Here is a 13,492-nt window from a genome sequence, read left to right on the forward strand (position 1 = left end):
TGTGCAGTTTGAAGGTGTTAAGCTTGGTCTAGATTATCCCAGAATAAGATTGGTATTATTTTTGTATTTTATTTGATTTTATTTATATGTATTTTTTTTTTTAAAGATTTTTGATAATCACACCCTCAAGCAGACTCTTATGTGAAAGACTCGTCCAGCAGACCCTCCAGTGACACCGTAGCAGCAACTTTCTATGGCAGCGCTGTTGCAGACATCTTTGTAAGACGCCCTTCAGCATCACTTTCACAGCAGCTGAGCCTTTGTTTTGCAACCTGGAGATTTAGCTGAAGCTCCTTTTGCAGAAAGACTTCAGCACACGGTGCTAAAGAAGGCAAGCCTCAGTTGTGCGTGTCTGTTTAACTATGCAGTGCAGGCCTCAACAACAAAGTGACTCAGAGCTTTGTCCTCTGAATTTGTACTAAGCTCAAAAGCTCTTTTGCTTTTGTTTTGAGTTTCACTAATCTTGAAGACAAATGAAAATGAAATGACTTTTGCGACTTTAATCTGTGGATAAAACACACAAGTATCCTGTTTTAATTAAATTATAATTTTAAATGATTGTGTGTGTGAGAACTAACCTGAGTATTTTGTCAGATTTCGTGTTATTACTGACCACCATCACTAACACTATGAAACTAGCTGAAGTGCACTTTCTTAACCATCAGCAGGTTTCCATGTTCAGTGATGGCAGTCTGTAAACAGTCCGTCCTCCTATGGGGCCGCATGGCTCTGCTGACCTGTCCGTTTATTTTTAGAGCACCACCAGGACCTCATGTCTGTCAGCAGGCAGCATAGAGAGCCATAGCTGCCTGCCTGCCTGGTGTATGTTGCCCACCCAAAAATTACTCATTAGTTTTAGCACAGCTGGCAGAATTTCAGCTGCAACTATCAGTTAAACAGAGCGTCTTCTTCGTACTACACACAGATCTCACAAATCTCATATTTGACTTACACCGCAGAGCTATGAACATTCATCAAATTATGCCTCACATTCATTTGAGGTAACGCAGTGGCCTGCTACATTTTTAATTCAGCATAATTAATTCTGACACGTGTCCTGGCGGAAAAATAAAGGATTTTTTTCCACTAAACTTTAATGCCTGGTCTTGTGGTGAGGGCCTTAAAGCAACATGTAGGCGTTTAGGCTTGGAAGTAACACATTTAGTCGATCATAATTATCAAAGTGTGACTGATATTTATTGGAGACTGTGATGAACTTTAGGAAGACTTCTAAATATGATGTGCCCCTAAAGTTTTATGGAAACAAAAGGCATCAAAACCATCTTTTATGTACAGGCTATCAGAAACGCACGCTTGTGAAACATTTTTTGTATTGAATGATTGCGTAATGAACATCGTTTAGGCCTTTGTTGGCGATGTTTTGATCTCTTATGGGTTAAAAGTGCTTTGAAGTCGGAGACCATCAGCTCCACGTTTAACGCAGCGTTTCCCCTTTAAATCCCAGCAGCTGAGCTCAGCCAGGAAGTAGCGCAGTGAGCTGGAGCAGCAGACGTCTTCATCAACACAGTCACGTTTGTTTACGTTCATGCTTCTTATCTGATCCCAGGTCGCTTGGGTTTCTCTATTTCTGGGGACCCAGTGTCGCTCTGCAGCCGCAGCACAAACCTTCAGCTTCACGCTGTGACCATTTTGGGAGCATGGCCGACGGTCCAGAGGCTGATGTTGACGACCCGCCCAGTATCAATTTCCCCCCGCTCATCACCGTGTCCGATCTACCCAGCGCTACAGCTGCAGGTAACTATGGCTGCGAGAGCCGTGAGCGATGATGATTGATCATCGCAAGCACCCACAGGCTGTCCTGCAACTGTGCCCCGTTTGCAAGAGCACGGCCAATATGCGTGACATATTACAGATGTGGTGGTGTTGGGAGAAGGAAGAAGGGGACGGTGTGTAGCCTAATAAGGTGTGGCCAATGGATTCCGGAAGCGTTCACATCTCCAGTGCTGCAGTATAGCAGTGACACTTCATCTGTTTTTCTGTCTAGTCACACAAGTAATAGAGTTGTAATGGATTGATTTGACCAGTAGACTCAGGCAGAAAAGCTCCCGGTAATAGAAAGAACATAGCCTAATGTAACGTGGATCCTTTTAATGTGTATTTAAGGAGCTGTTTTACTGTGTACATCTCAATCTGTGGGAGTTCTCTGAGCACAGCGTGGAGCAGATATGGAGAAAATGTCACTACACCAATGCTGCTCATCTGCAGCCACCTTATGTGTATTTTGTCTATATGATCTATAAGGGAGCTGAGATATAATTTACACTTGATAATATGCAGAATAGTTTCTGCAAAATATCATTTTGTATGGTAACAAATCGCCCTGCAAGACCAGACAAAACCAGCTTCTCATTTCTGTTATTCTCCCTGAAATGCTGTGTTTGGCAGGTCGTAACCTGAAGGAATGGCTCCAGGAGCAGTTCTGCGACAAACCCCTGGAGCAGGATGACATGCGTCTCCACAACGCGGCCTATGTCGGCGATCTGGACACCCTGAGGAACCTGCTGCAGGAAGACGGCTTCAGACGGTGAGGCCGAGCAGTAATAGGAGTATTTGGCACTCTAGTTAGCAAAGTTAACACATGCTTTACTTGGTAAATGATAAAGCAAAACGTCAATACAAATGAAAATGGCAAGGTACCAAAACAAAGGCTGCACTTTGAGGGATGGGATGATATTGCAGACAGAGAGACAACAGAATCTGGGAGAGACTATAGATTTATTTTGTATAAAGAATACAGAATAGTCTATTTGTTAATGTATCTTACAGCAGAACTGTCTTTTCCCCCAAAACAAGTCCAAAGATACCATAATTCCAAATCGTTTTCATAGGAGTAAACACAGACCAGAAGCAGGCTGCTGTTACCATCATCTCACAGCAGGATGGGTGTGTTCCAATACCCATAGCATTATACTGCATACAGCTAGAGGATCATAGTTTAATGCCAATGCAATGTCAAAGCAATATACTACAAATGTAGTGCATGTAACAGAATTTAAATTTGATGTAGTAAAAGTAAAAAGCATACAGTTTACTACTCTGATATCTGTGGAAGCCTTGTGGAGGGAAGCAGCCCTGCAGCAATACAGGAGGACTAAAAATACACAGAGAACCGTTCAGTGGCTCAGTCCAGTAACCACCAAAGCATTGTATTTGCTAACAACAGCAAAATGCTTTGCTCTTGTTAGCTTCAGTCTTTCCTCCTATTGATGCTGTATTGCCGGCAGAATCAGAGCCTGGACTTACCAATTGGAGAACATACAGGGCCATCTCATAGTCATGGGCATGCATGCAATGAGGGAAATAATGATTTGATCCTCTAGTGAACATTTAAATTTGCTCGCTTACAAAGAAATAAACATTCTCTAATTTTAATGGTAGTTTCATTTTAATGGAGAGGTACAGAATATCAACTAAAATCCATAAAAATCATAAATTATTTTCATGTCATTGAGTGAAATAAGTATTTGATCCCCAAGCAAAACATGAGTTAGTACTTAGTGGAGAAACCTTTGTTGACAAGTACAGCAGTAAGACGTAGTTGGTCATCAGGTTTGCAAACATCTCCTCTCCTCACAGAAACTCTCTAAATGCTTTATGTTTCAACTTAAAGCTTCAGCTCCCTCCACAGATTTCCTGTAGGGCTGACGTCTGGAGACTGGCCATAATGTACTTCTTCTTCAGTCACTCTTTTGTAACCTTTGTGGGATGTTTTGTGTCATTGTCATGCTAGAAGACCAATCCAAGTCCCATCATCAGTGTTCTTGCTGATGGAAGATTTTACAGTACTTGGCCTCATCCACTGGACTCTTTAATGCAGTGAAGTTGTCCTATACACTCAGCAGAGAAACAGCACCAAAGCATAATGTTTCCACCTCTGTGCTTGGATGTGTGGATGGTGTTCTTTGGGTCATACTCAGTATTTCTCTTCACTGGCAAACCCAAAGCAGGTTGTTGCATGTGCTTTCCTCAGAGGGGAGAGCTCGCAGATGCTGTGAGATTTCTATCCATTATGGTTTAGTGTGTTACCAGTGTAGGTCACAACTGCCTTCAGACCATTAACATGCTCCTCTCATGCAGTTTTGGGCTGATCCACCACTTTTCTCATGATGATCCTTGGAGCTCCAGACTGAGGGCGACTGATGGTCATTTTATTTTTCTTCAGTTTCTGAATAATCGCACCCACAGGCCTTCCATCTTACCCCTGATGACCTTCGACATCTTTTGGAGAGGTTGAAATGGAAGAAACTGATTGTATGCTCATGTGTGCTTTATACATATAAGAAGCTGAGATCAGGAGTTTCTGTTATTGACTGAATGATTGTATTCTGTAGGAGCCAGAATGCTGGCTGGTTTGTAGGGGATGAAATACTTACTTCACTCAATGACATGGAAATGAAATTATAGCTTTTATGTAATGTGTTTTTTTTCTGCATTGGTTTACATACCATAAAATTAGAGACTGTTTTTTCCTTTGTAAATGCACTTGAATTGGAAACGTATTACCCTGGACCTCTCCTTTCTCTCTTTTGGTGTTAGGCGTATCAATGAGAAGTCTGTGTGGTGTTGTGGCTGTTTGCCCTGCACCCCTCTGAGGATTGCAGCCACAGCTGGACATGCAGCATGCGTGGCCTATCTGATCGCTCAGGGAGCCGAGGTGGACCTAGTTGATGTCAAAGGCCAAACAGCTCTGTACGTAGCTGTGGTTAATGGTCACCTAGACTGTGTACGGATTCTTCTTGAAGCTGGAGCTGATCCCAATGGTAGCCGCCACCACCGCAGTACCCCGCTGTACCATGCTGCACGAGTGGGGAGGCTGGACATACTGCAGGAGCTCATCAGGTGAGCCTTGGGAAGGATCAAACTGAAGTCTAAATGGACAGAACAGTTTTATATATGGGTTAAATGTTTAAATTCGTAAAGAAAATTGGTTTTTATCTTCCATTCCACTACTGAAAACTGGTGGGAGTCGGTTCCAGTTATTACAGTTTCTTTTCATATGGTTTGAGATTATCTGTGCTTTGCATTTTTAATCCACTACTTTCTTTGTGGTGCAATCATTTCCAATAGCTGTTTTGTAACTTCCTGACTTTAAAAAACATTTTCTGTCACCTTTCCCAGAAAGCACAAAAACAAACATGAGACCGAAAAATCAACATAAAAACCCATCAACGATTAAATTCAGAAGCATTTCCCCAGCTGCAATTTTTAGATCAATTCTGGAAGTCCCATTATGACCCCTGGCACCGTAACGCTACGATTTCACAACAGACCTCAAACTTGCACTTTCAATCTGACCCAACTTTCTGTGGAGGAAAAATTTTCAGCAGTTAGAGTCCAGAGTTTTCAGGCCTGACGTGCAGCAGACCAGGTAACGATGTTCCGACGCTGAATTCCTTTACACAACAAATGGATTTGTTGTATAAAGGAAAGCTTCTCAATTTATATTTTTCCACAATAATAAATATCTCTATATTCTTTCCTTTGGTTTACATCAAGGATTTATGAAAGAAAATTTAGTCTATGGTTAACTTTTTCCTAGGTTCAATGCTGATGTTGACATGGACCACCAGCTGGGTCCCCGGCTCCTGTTAAGTGCTCGAACCCTCAACACTCTAGTGGTCTGCCCTCTTTACATAAGCGCAGCCTACCACCACCTTCACTGTTTCCAGCTGCTGCTCCAGGCCGGCGCTCAGCCCGACTTCAACTACACAGGTCCTGTCTGCCATGAGGCTTTGACACGAGGTTTGGCTTCCTGCCTGCTGGATGCGGTCCTGCGACACGGATGCGAAGTGGCCTTCATCCACCTGCTGCTGGACCACGGAGCTAACCCAGCCCTCGTGCCCTGGGATGAGTCGGAGTTGGAGGCTCCAAATCGAAGGAAAGTTGATCCAGAGGCACTCAGGGTCTTCTTGGAAGCAAAGAGTAAGTTAAAAAAAAACGATGCTGTCGCCTTATACAAAGCTCCAGCAGGGAGCTTTTTTGGTGCACCTCCTCACAACACCAGAATATTTTTTTAGTTGATAAGTTTTGAGTTTTTGTAGTGCTTCGTAAAATTAAATCCACAATTTTGAGAGCCAGTGTAGAATCAATAAAACCGGTGTCGTATGTTTACATTTCGTATTGCTGGTTCGGATTGTTCATACTGAACAAAAATGAAGTTCATTAACTGATTTCTGATTAATACTTGTTAAAAGACCAATAGAGCGTTCTGAGAGATATAAAGTAAAAGCATGAATAACAGTCAGCGTGTCACTCAGCTTCAGCATCGATCGTATTCTTGCAGTAATCAGGTTTGATGTCAGTGGATTTTACTGGGAGATAAAGCAATGTGTCATCAGCATAGCAGTGCATCAAAATATTATTTCTCTGCATAATGTGGCCAAGTGATAAAGAGGAGAGCTGTGGTTACCAATGGAAACAAAAAACAAATTCCGATTGATGGGAAAAATGTCTTCTCGGGTGTAGTAAAAGTGAAAACAAGGAAGTAGTTTCAGACACCATTAGTTTGTGAATAAAAGCTTTCGAGGCTTTACGATGAGGTCATCATTAATGTCATTAGTAACGCGTATGTTCTTCTTTCTGCAGATTACTGCTTTTTAGTTTAAGGAATTTATCTCATATATGTTTCGAATAAGCATTTTTCCTCGTGTTAAAGCTTAGCTGCTTTTACATGAAACAGGGACCTTGTAATGCATGTTTCTGAACATTTGTTGATGCTGAGGAGCTGATATAAAGAAGCCCATAAAGTACAATGACAAAGGTCATTAAAAGCCACACTTTTATGCTTCTACATATACAAAAGCATAAAATTATATGCAGTTGTTCAGCTGCCTCTATTTTTTCTTCTCCCAGGAAACCCTCGTAGGTTGACACATTTGTGTCGCATCAGGATCCGCAGAACGATGGGCAAAAATCGTCTAAACCACATATCTTCATTACCGCTTCCAGAACCTATCAAGATTTTCTTGCTTCACCAAAACTGAGCGTCATCCACCTACAGGTCTTGTCAAATGTTCATTTAACCCAGTCCTTAAAAGAAACCTCAGTCAGTCCCAAAGACACACTACTGCATAAACACTGTAAACCCAGATTGCTAATTGCTTATTATTTTATATTAAGAAATAATTATTAATAATATTTTCCAAATAATATTTGTTTGGAAATCATCATTTATGTAAAAAGAATCTTCCTAGCAGTGTAAAATGCTTCTTATCTTATCAGAGAAGCCTTAGTTATGTATTGACTTGTGGAAACTGTGTGTGTATTCTAAATGTTTGCCTTGTGACCTCCCAGATCACCAGGATGATTCCTGGTGATACTCCAAGTAGCACTTTTTAGCTCAACGACCAGAGCGAGAATCTCATTTGAAGCAACGACTTAAACAAGCCATGTTACAAATATCCCATCCACGGGCAGAGAAGAATATTGTCCAGATGAAGCTCCTTGAATTGTTTGGTTGTTGTTTTATGTAAAACAGGCAGAACGACGGCAAAAATGTGCAAAAAAATCCATACTGTAGATCCTCTTTGTTAGCCACATGCCTTAACTTTGAGTTTGGGAAAAGTGGCTTCAAAGATTGATCAGACCAGAGTTAGTTACGGTAATCCAAATTAATCGAGTGTGATGTTCCGGATGAGCAATTTAAGGACCTTGATTGTAATGGACACAAAAGTTTACATTTTGTGACGTACACGTCAGCATCAAAATAGAAAAAAAATTACTTTTTTTTCAGGGGGGTATTTAGATTGTTTCGACAAATGTAATGAAACTCCTTTTCCGTGACACTGACAATCTGTCAACTAGTGAATGAAATCTATTTGTGATAAACAGAATAAGTTTGTATTCATTGGATGCCATCTCTGGGAGTCTACTGCACCTACTGTGTACTGTGCATGTCTGTTGCACAGCATATCTTGTCCTCAAACACTGACATTTAAATGTTGACCATGTTGAGACAGTTGTGCTTTATATATTTCATCTCTATTTGAATGAGTAAATGTATGTAATTGTATAATATCTCTTGTGTTTTGTGTTCATTTTTTGAAACTATACTGAGAGTGAGGGGAGGTAGGTGAGCGAGTCGGAGTCTTCCAAAGTAAGATCTCTCTGCGTGGTTTCTGTTCTGTTAGCTATCTTCCTTGAACATAGCTAATTAGAGATAATTATGTCTCTCCTCCTTTCCTCGCAGTCCCTTCCAAGATCTCTTTGTAGTCCAAAATATCATGTCTCAATCTTTTTCAGCCTAGGGAACCCTCATAGTCCTAGCTCTGAGAACATGCGCCCACTGTTAGTTTCAATGATTGGTTTGCTCCAAAATTGAGTTTTTAGTCTTATGTTTCCTCTCTCATGACTGTAGCCTTGCTGTTTCTCACTGTTGTTTTTCAGCTTGTGATATTTATAGAAGTGTAATTTTTAAAACAAGAGTGACGATGTCCTCAATGGGTTCATTTATTACTGATGTGAGGCCGATGAATGATCCAGGATATCCATGATGGCTGAGAAAACCGCATTTTGGTGAAAACATAAGAGGCCCAGTGGAAAATGCACAGCCTGGGAAACCCTGAATAAAAGCAGCAGGGAGCTCAACAGCCGAGGGGAGATGAGGGCTATCAATCCAACAGTTCTGGCAAAGACCTGCAAAGATAGACTGGGATAGCTTCTGAAAAATAAGTCTCAGGCGGTAAATAAAGACTTCCTGCGAACATTTTTCTTCACAGTTTGTCTGTTTTGTAAGGACAAAAGCCCCGAAACTGGATGGAAATCACATTTAAATGATAGAAATCTGAGTGAACATCAGTGTTAGAGAGATAAATAACAGAAAGTAAGAGATGCCAGTGTGTAAGTGAATGGATTTAACAGGTCTTCATACATGCCCGTGCACAACAACTGTTGCCATGACGTCTCTAGATGGCACTGTCTTCCTTTCAAGCATGGTAGAAATCTCAGCATCTCTCCTATCTCCTTCTTTCTTCTTATTTCACCCTCTCTTTCTCATATCTGCTTTTGTGTTTGTCATTCTTTATTGATTCTTCTAAACCACCTTTTGTCTTTCCCTCCGTCGCTCGTCTCCCAGCCGAGGTCAGTGTGGAAGATTCAGCAGCAGACCTCGGCATGTGTGCTCAAGAGCCTCGTCCTTTCAGATCTCATTAAAGCGAGTCTTTCATTAACAGAACACACAGAGAGATGCAGAATGAGGCCCTTTGCACCAGTGCAGAGGGAAGAACGCACTGGACAGTTTGGTAAACCGCTGTCTTCCTGTGGGGAGTTTCCATTGCAAGAGTCCTCTCTTTTAAGTCAAATTTATTTTATGCTAGCATTTATTTAGGACGACACCCTGCTATATTTCTTGTGGACAGATTTATTTGGGTTATTCGAGAGATTTCACATAAAGAGATGCGTTTGAAAGTGAGATGCAAAAACACAAGGTCGCAATCGGTCCTCTTTTGAAGGCTAAATGCAAAACACGAGGGATTACATTTTACTGGCGACTGCTTCGTGCATCAAACCTTCAAATCATTACCAGCATTAACAGTTTTTGAACACCAAAGCGAGCTCTTTGGTCGTGTAGCTGGAACAAAAGAGAAACAGAACTGGTAAACGGTTTATTTCACCTTCGCATTCACCAGGAGCCTGGAAAAGCTGAATGGTGTTGTTCATTCCTGAGTTTATTTGCACCGCAAAGTGCAATCAAAATCTCAACAGCCTCTGCTAATATCGCCGCAGTGTTCCGCTTCAACTGGGGACCAGCATGCGAGGCCGAGTTAAATGCAGTGCAGCTCACTTCATGAGCTAACCGCAGCCTTTAGATATGGATTAAGTGCTGTTTCCATGGATGTGGTGTTTCTGTGTAAAAATTTTGTTGGGCTGTGTGCGTGTCTGTTTATGTATGAGCATTGTGAGTCTGTTTATTTTTTTTCCTTTTAGTTCAAAACTCACCTGTTACTCGTTAAAGTGCTTCCACCACCATCTCTTTGTGTCCTCCTCTCCTGCACTTGCACTGGCGACTAAGCCTGTTAACATTTGGTAATTGCCACGCGCTTTAATTTGAGTGATCTCATTCCTTAGGCGTTCCGGAACTCTTTAGTTTCCTCCAATGACCACATCACTTGCATGTTTACCACTGCCACACACACACACACACACACACACACACACACACACACACACACACGCAGAGGTATCCCGCCTCTGATGCAGAGCAACGCCAGAATCATCAAGTTCAAGCTCCTTTAGTTACAATGAAGGAATCAAAATCCAGAGCAGCTAAACGTGATTCATAAATGATATAACACTGAGCTGCTCATGTTGGGGTCCAAGAAAAGCAGTAATTTACTTTTCAGCTCATAACTGATCAGCTGAACAGGAAAGCCTGGGTGTGGAGCCTGAAAATATTGATCATTTTTTATCTCTAAGTCAGACTCTAACTCACACATGTGGGTTACAACTGCACGCTCAGAAGCAGTTTCCCTCTGCCGAGGCTAGTCTCGCTCTATAAACTACTCGATCAGTGCTGAAGTACGAGACGCACAGGGACTTCCTTTAGGTTTATTGATATAATTAAACAGTATATGGTTAGAAATATTGAAAGAATCTTTGCTAATAAAAGTGCCTTTTAATTATAAACCTCAGAGGGGCTTAATGAGCCTTAATTTGACTGTTTTCCAAAGAAGCCGGTAGTTGTGAAGTGTGGCAAGGGCAGGAAGGATGTAGAGTGATTGCTTCTGTAATTACTGTCACAGTCTGAAACTTGGCTCTTATACTTAATTAGCTCCCTCTCATTTGGGTGTTGTTTAGTTATTGCATGTCTATAACTGCTCGTCTTGTATGGTCGGCCTTTCAGAAACAGTTAAACTATAGAAACTCCTTGGAAAAGTCTGAAGGCAGCTGCTGTCAATGTAAACTTTAAAGACAGAAAAAATGGTATATCACACAAAACTAGTTTTATCCACAGCCGCTCATTAGCAGTGGTGATGGGAAATGAGCAAGTGGACTGTGGGTCTGGTGTGGAAAACAGACCTGTTATAATTCTTTATTTAAACTGTTGCTAATTAGGCATTATAAAGCATCATCCACTCATTATGAACAGAATCAGACTGTAACGGAAAATGTGCTGGTTCACTGTTTAATCAAGCAGCTGTACTTGTGTGATGATAATAATGTATTCTTTTTCTTAAAGCATGTAGTTTTTATAATAATAATAATAATAATGGATTGCATTTATATAGCACTTTTCGAGACCCTCAAAGCGCTTTACAATTCCATTATTCATTCACTCTCATATTCACACACTGGTGGAGGCAAGCTACAGTTGTAGCCACAGCTGCCCTGGGGCAGACTGACAGAAGCGAGGCTGCCATATCGCGCCATTGGCCCCTCTGGCCAACACCAGTAGGTGAAGTGTTTTGCCCAAGGACTCGAACAGGCAACCTTCCGATTACAAGACGAACTGCCAACTCTTGAGCCACGATTGCCCATGTAGTTTTAAGTCATGCTCTAAGGTAGTTCTTTGGCTCAACTGGTCCACTGAATTTTGTAACCGCTTTTACTCCAAGAATAAAACGCAGCAACTTTACTTAAGTTGATATCTAACAGAATCATCAACTTTTGCTTTGCTTTGTAACTGCGATTAAAAAAAGGTTTTGCATATGTGCCCATAAAGAAAAACTACATTTGTGATTTGAATGTGTTGACAGTTCCATTCAAAGTCATTTCCCTGTCTAGCGCTGCAGGGTTTCACTGGTCCTGCAGTCCTCCAACATGAATATTGCCATGCCTAATATTTAGCAACTCGCGCACGCTAGTTTAACTTGCATTACCGCGAGAGGCCAAATGCTTAAAAAGAAAAGGAGAGAGAAGGAAAGAAAGAAGAAATGCAAATGATAATAAAAAAAAGTGAAGAAAGACCATGTCTTGCAATAACCGTCATTTAAAACCAAAGTGAATGCTAACAGAGCTAGGTAAAAGTTTAATGAGACAACCATACTAGCTTTAGCTAACTTCATTTACTTTGAAAGTGAATTACAAACGTGTTAAATATTGAACTAAACATATCAATAACCGCTAAAAACACTATAAGACTAACTGCAAAAACGGGTAACAAAAAAAAAAAGAAAAGCAATGAAGTGGAAATGCTAATAATAATATAAATATAGCCGGAGCGGATTAGAAATCAGGTATTAGACGGTACCGATTGGCACCGTCTAATACCCGATTTTCACTGTATTTGCTCCACTCCCGCTGTCTAATGACAACTTACACATTTGGAATTAAAAACATTGTTAAACAATTAACCAACGGAACAACTTCGTTTGACTAAGATATTTTCAGTTATTTATTACTTACCTGTATTGTGGAAGATTCCGCAGAGGGAAACGGCAGTTCACTGAACACATAACTTTCTCCGCGTTCCCGCCTCTTCACTTCTGGGAAGTTTGAGCATGCGCACTAGGCATCGGTTTTAGAGTTGTTGATTTAAAATAATTACATTTAATTGAACTGAAGAATGCAAATCTAGTTCATTAAACTTTTTGTTATTTTATGTTAAACCAACAACTGATAATGATTTAAAAACCTAAACTCAATATGTTCATGTTAAATAGACAAATGTCTATTGAATTAATCAAACAACTGCCTTAGTTGACTTTTTTGAGTGTATGGAATTATGGCACACAACTCCTTGATTGATGAAAAATAAAAACATTATGTTACTGGTCACACACCTGACCCCGACACGCCACCTTCAGGCTTGGATTTTGTGAGCTGCTCCACCAAAAAGTGCCGTTTGGTCTCTGTTTCAGAGCCAGAACCTGAACTCAGATCACCAGAGATAATCATGACAATGAGGTGCTGGGTTGGATTGACACAGAAGCTCAAGTCCACATTTAAACTGCAAGTATGCTTCAAGATGTCCACAGGTGCAGAAACACACAGCCTTGAAAGGGACAACGACCAAATTTACAGCAGCTTCTTAATTTTTACAAGCCACATGACTACATCCTCTTATCTGAACTTGTAAAAATAGGTGGGGAGTTTGATGATAGCAGTCTTGCTATTATTTCTTTATTCATGGCTGTGTTCATTTTTGTATATGAGCTAAATCACAGATGCCATGAACCTGCCAAATGCTGTCCTGATATGTTAACCTGTCGGGAATGTAAAAACTCCACCGAGTGTTGCTCTGCTGAATGTCAAAGTGAAAACCTTTTAGAACAAACAGTCTTTCTTTTGTTTTGCATGTCAGAACTGACATTATGGTGGGTATCTGCATCGGAGAGCCTGGGGACCAGTTAATGGCAGCATGACAATGTCCATTACACCAAACTACCCATGATTAATTACTTCCGTGGAACTGCACTGCTCATGGGAAGGATTTTCCACCACTGAGAAGATCCCTTGGCAAGGAGAAGGGGGGTGTCTTGGATGGGGAACAAAGCTGCGGAGCTGTCATGGACAGTGGGGTTGGAGGGGACTG

General features: G+C 41.1%; 1 protein-coding gene across 1 annotated transcript; it reads left to right on the plus strand.

Moving 5' to 3' along the window:
• The first annotated feature begins 1,425 nt into the window (after positions 1–1,425).
• asb1 (ankyrin repeat and SOCS box containing 1) lies at positions 1,426–8,037 on the plus strand. The gene is made up of 5 exons (XM_003443297.5): positions 1,426–1,755; positions 2,407–2,545; positions 4,558–4,860; positions 5,561–5,943; positions 6,874–8,037. Exons 1-5 carry the CDS (start codon positions 1,659–1,661, stop codon positions 7,002–7,004), a joined length of 1,053 nt encoding a protein of 350 aa, XP_003443345.1. The 5' UTR covers positions 1,426–1,658; the 3' UTR covers positions 7,005–8,037.
• Positions 8,038–13,492: the final 5,455 nt, after the last annotated feature.

This window comes from Oreochromis niloticus, linkage group LG16, assembly GCF_001858045.2.
Source record: "Oreochromis niloticus isolate F11D_XX linkage group LG16, O_niloticus_UMD_NMBU, whole genome shotgun sequence".
NCBI classification, from domain to species: domain Eukaryota; kingdom Metazoa; phylum Chordata; class Actinopteri; order Cichliformes; family Cichlidae; genus Oreochromis; species Oreochromis niloticus.

What these genes read in the sequence shown, in the direction of transcription:
- asb1 (XM_003443297.5), top strand. Translation starts at nt 1,659, where the DNA reads ATGGCCGACGGTCCAGAGGCTGATGTTGACGACCCGCCCAGTATCAAT. An exon ending in ACCCAGCGCTACAGCTGCAG is followed by an intron (nt 1,756 to 2,406) that starts GTAACTATGGCT and finishes TGTGTTTGGCAG; the next exon opens with GTCGTAACCTGAAGGAATGG. An exon ending in GGTCTTCTTGGAAGCAAAGA is followed by an intron (nt 5,944 to 6,873) that starts GTAAGTTAAAAA and finishes TTCTTCTCCCAG; the next exon opens with GAAACCCTCGTAGGTTGACA.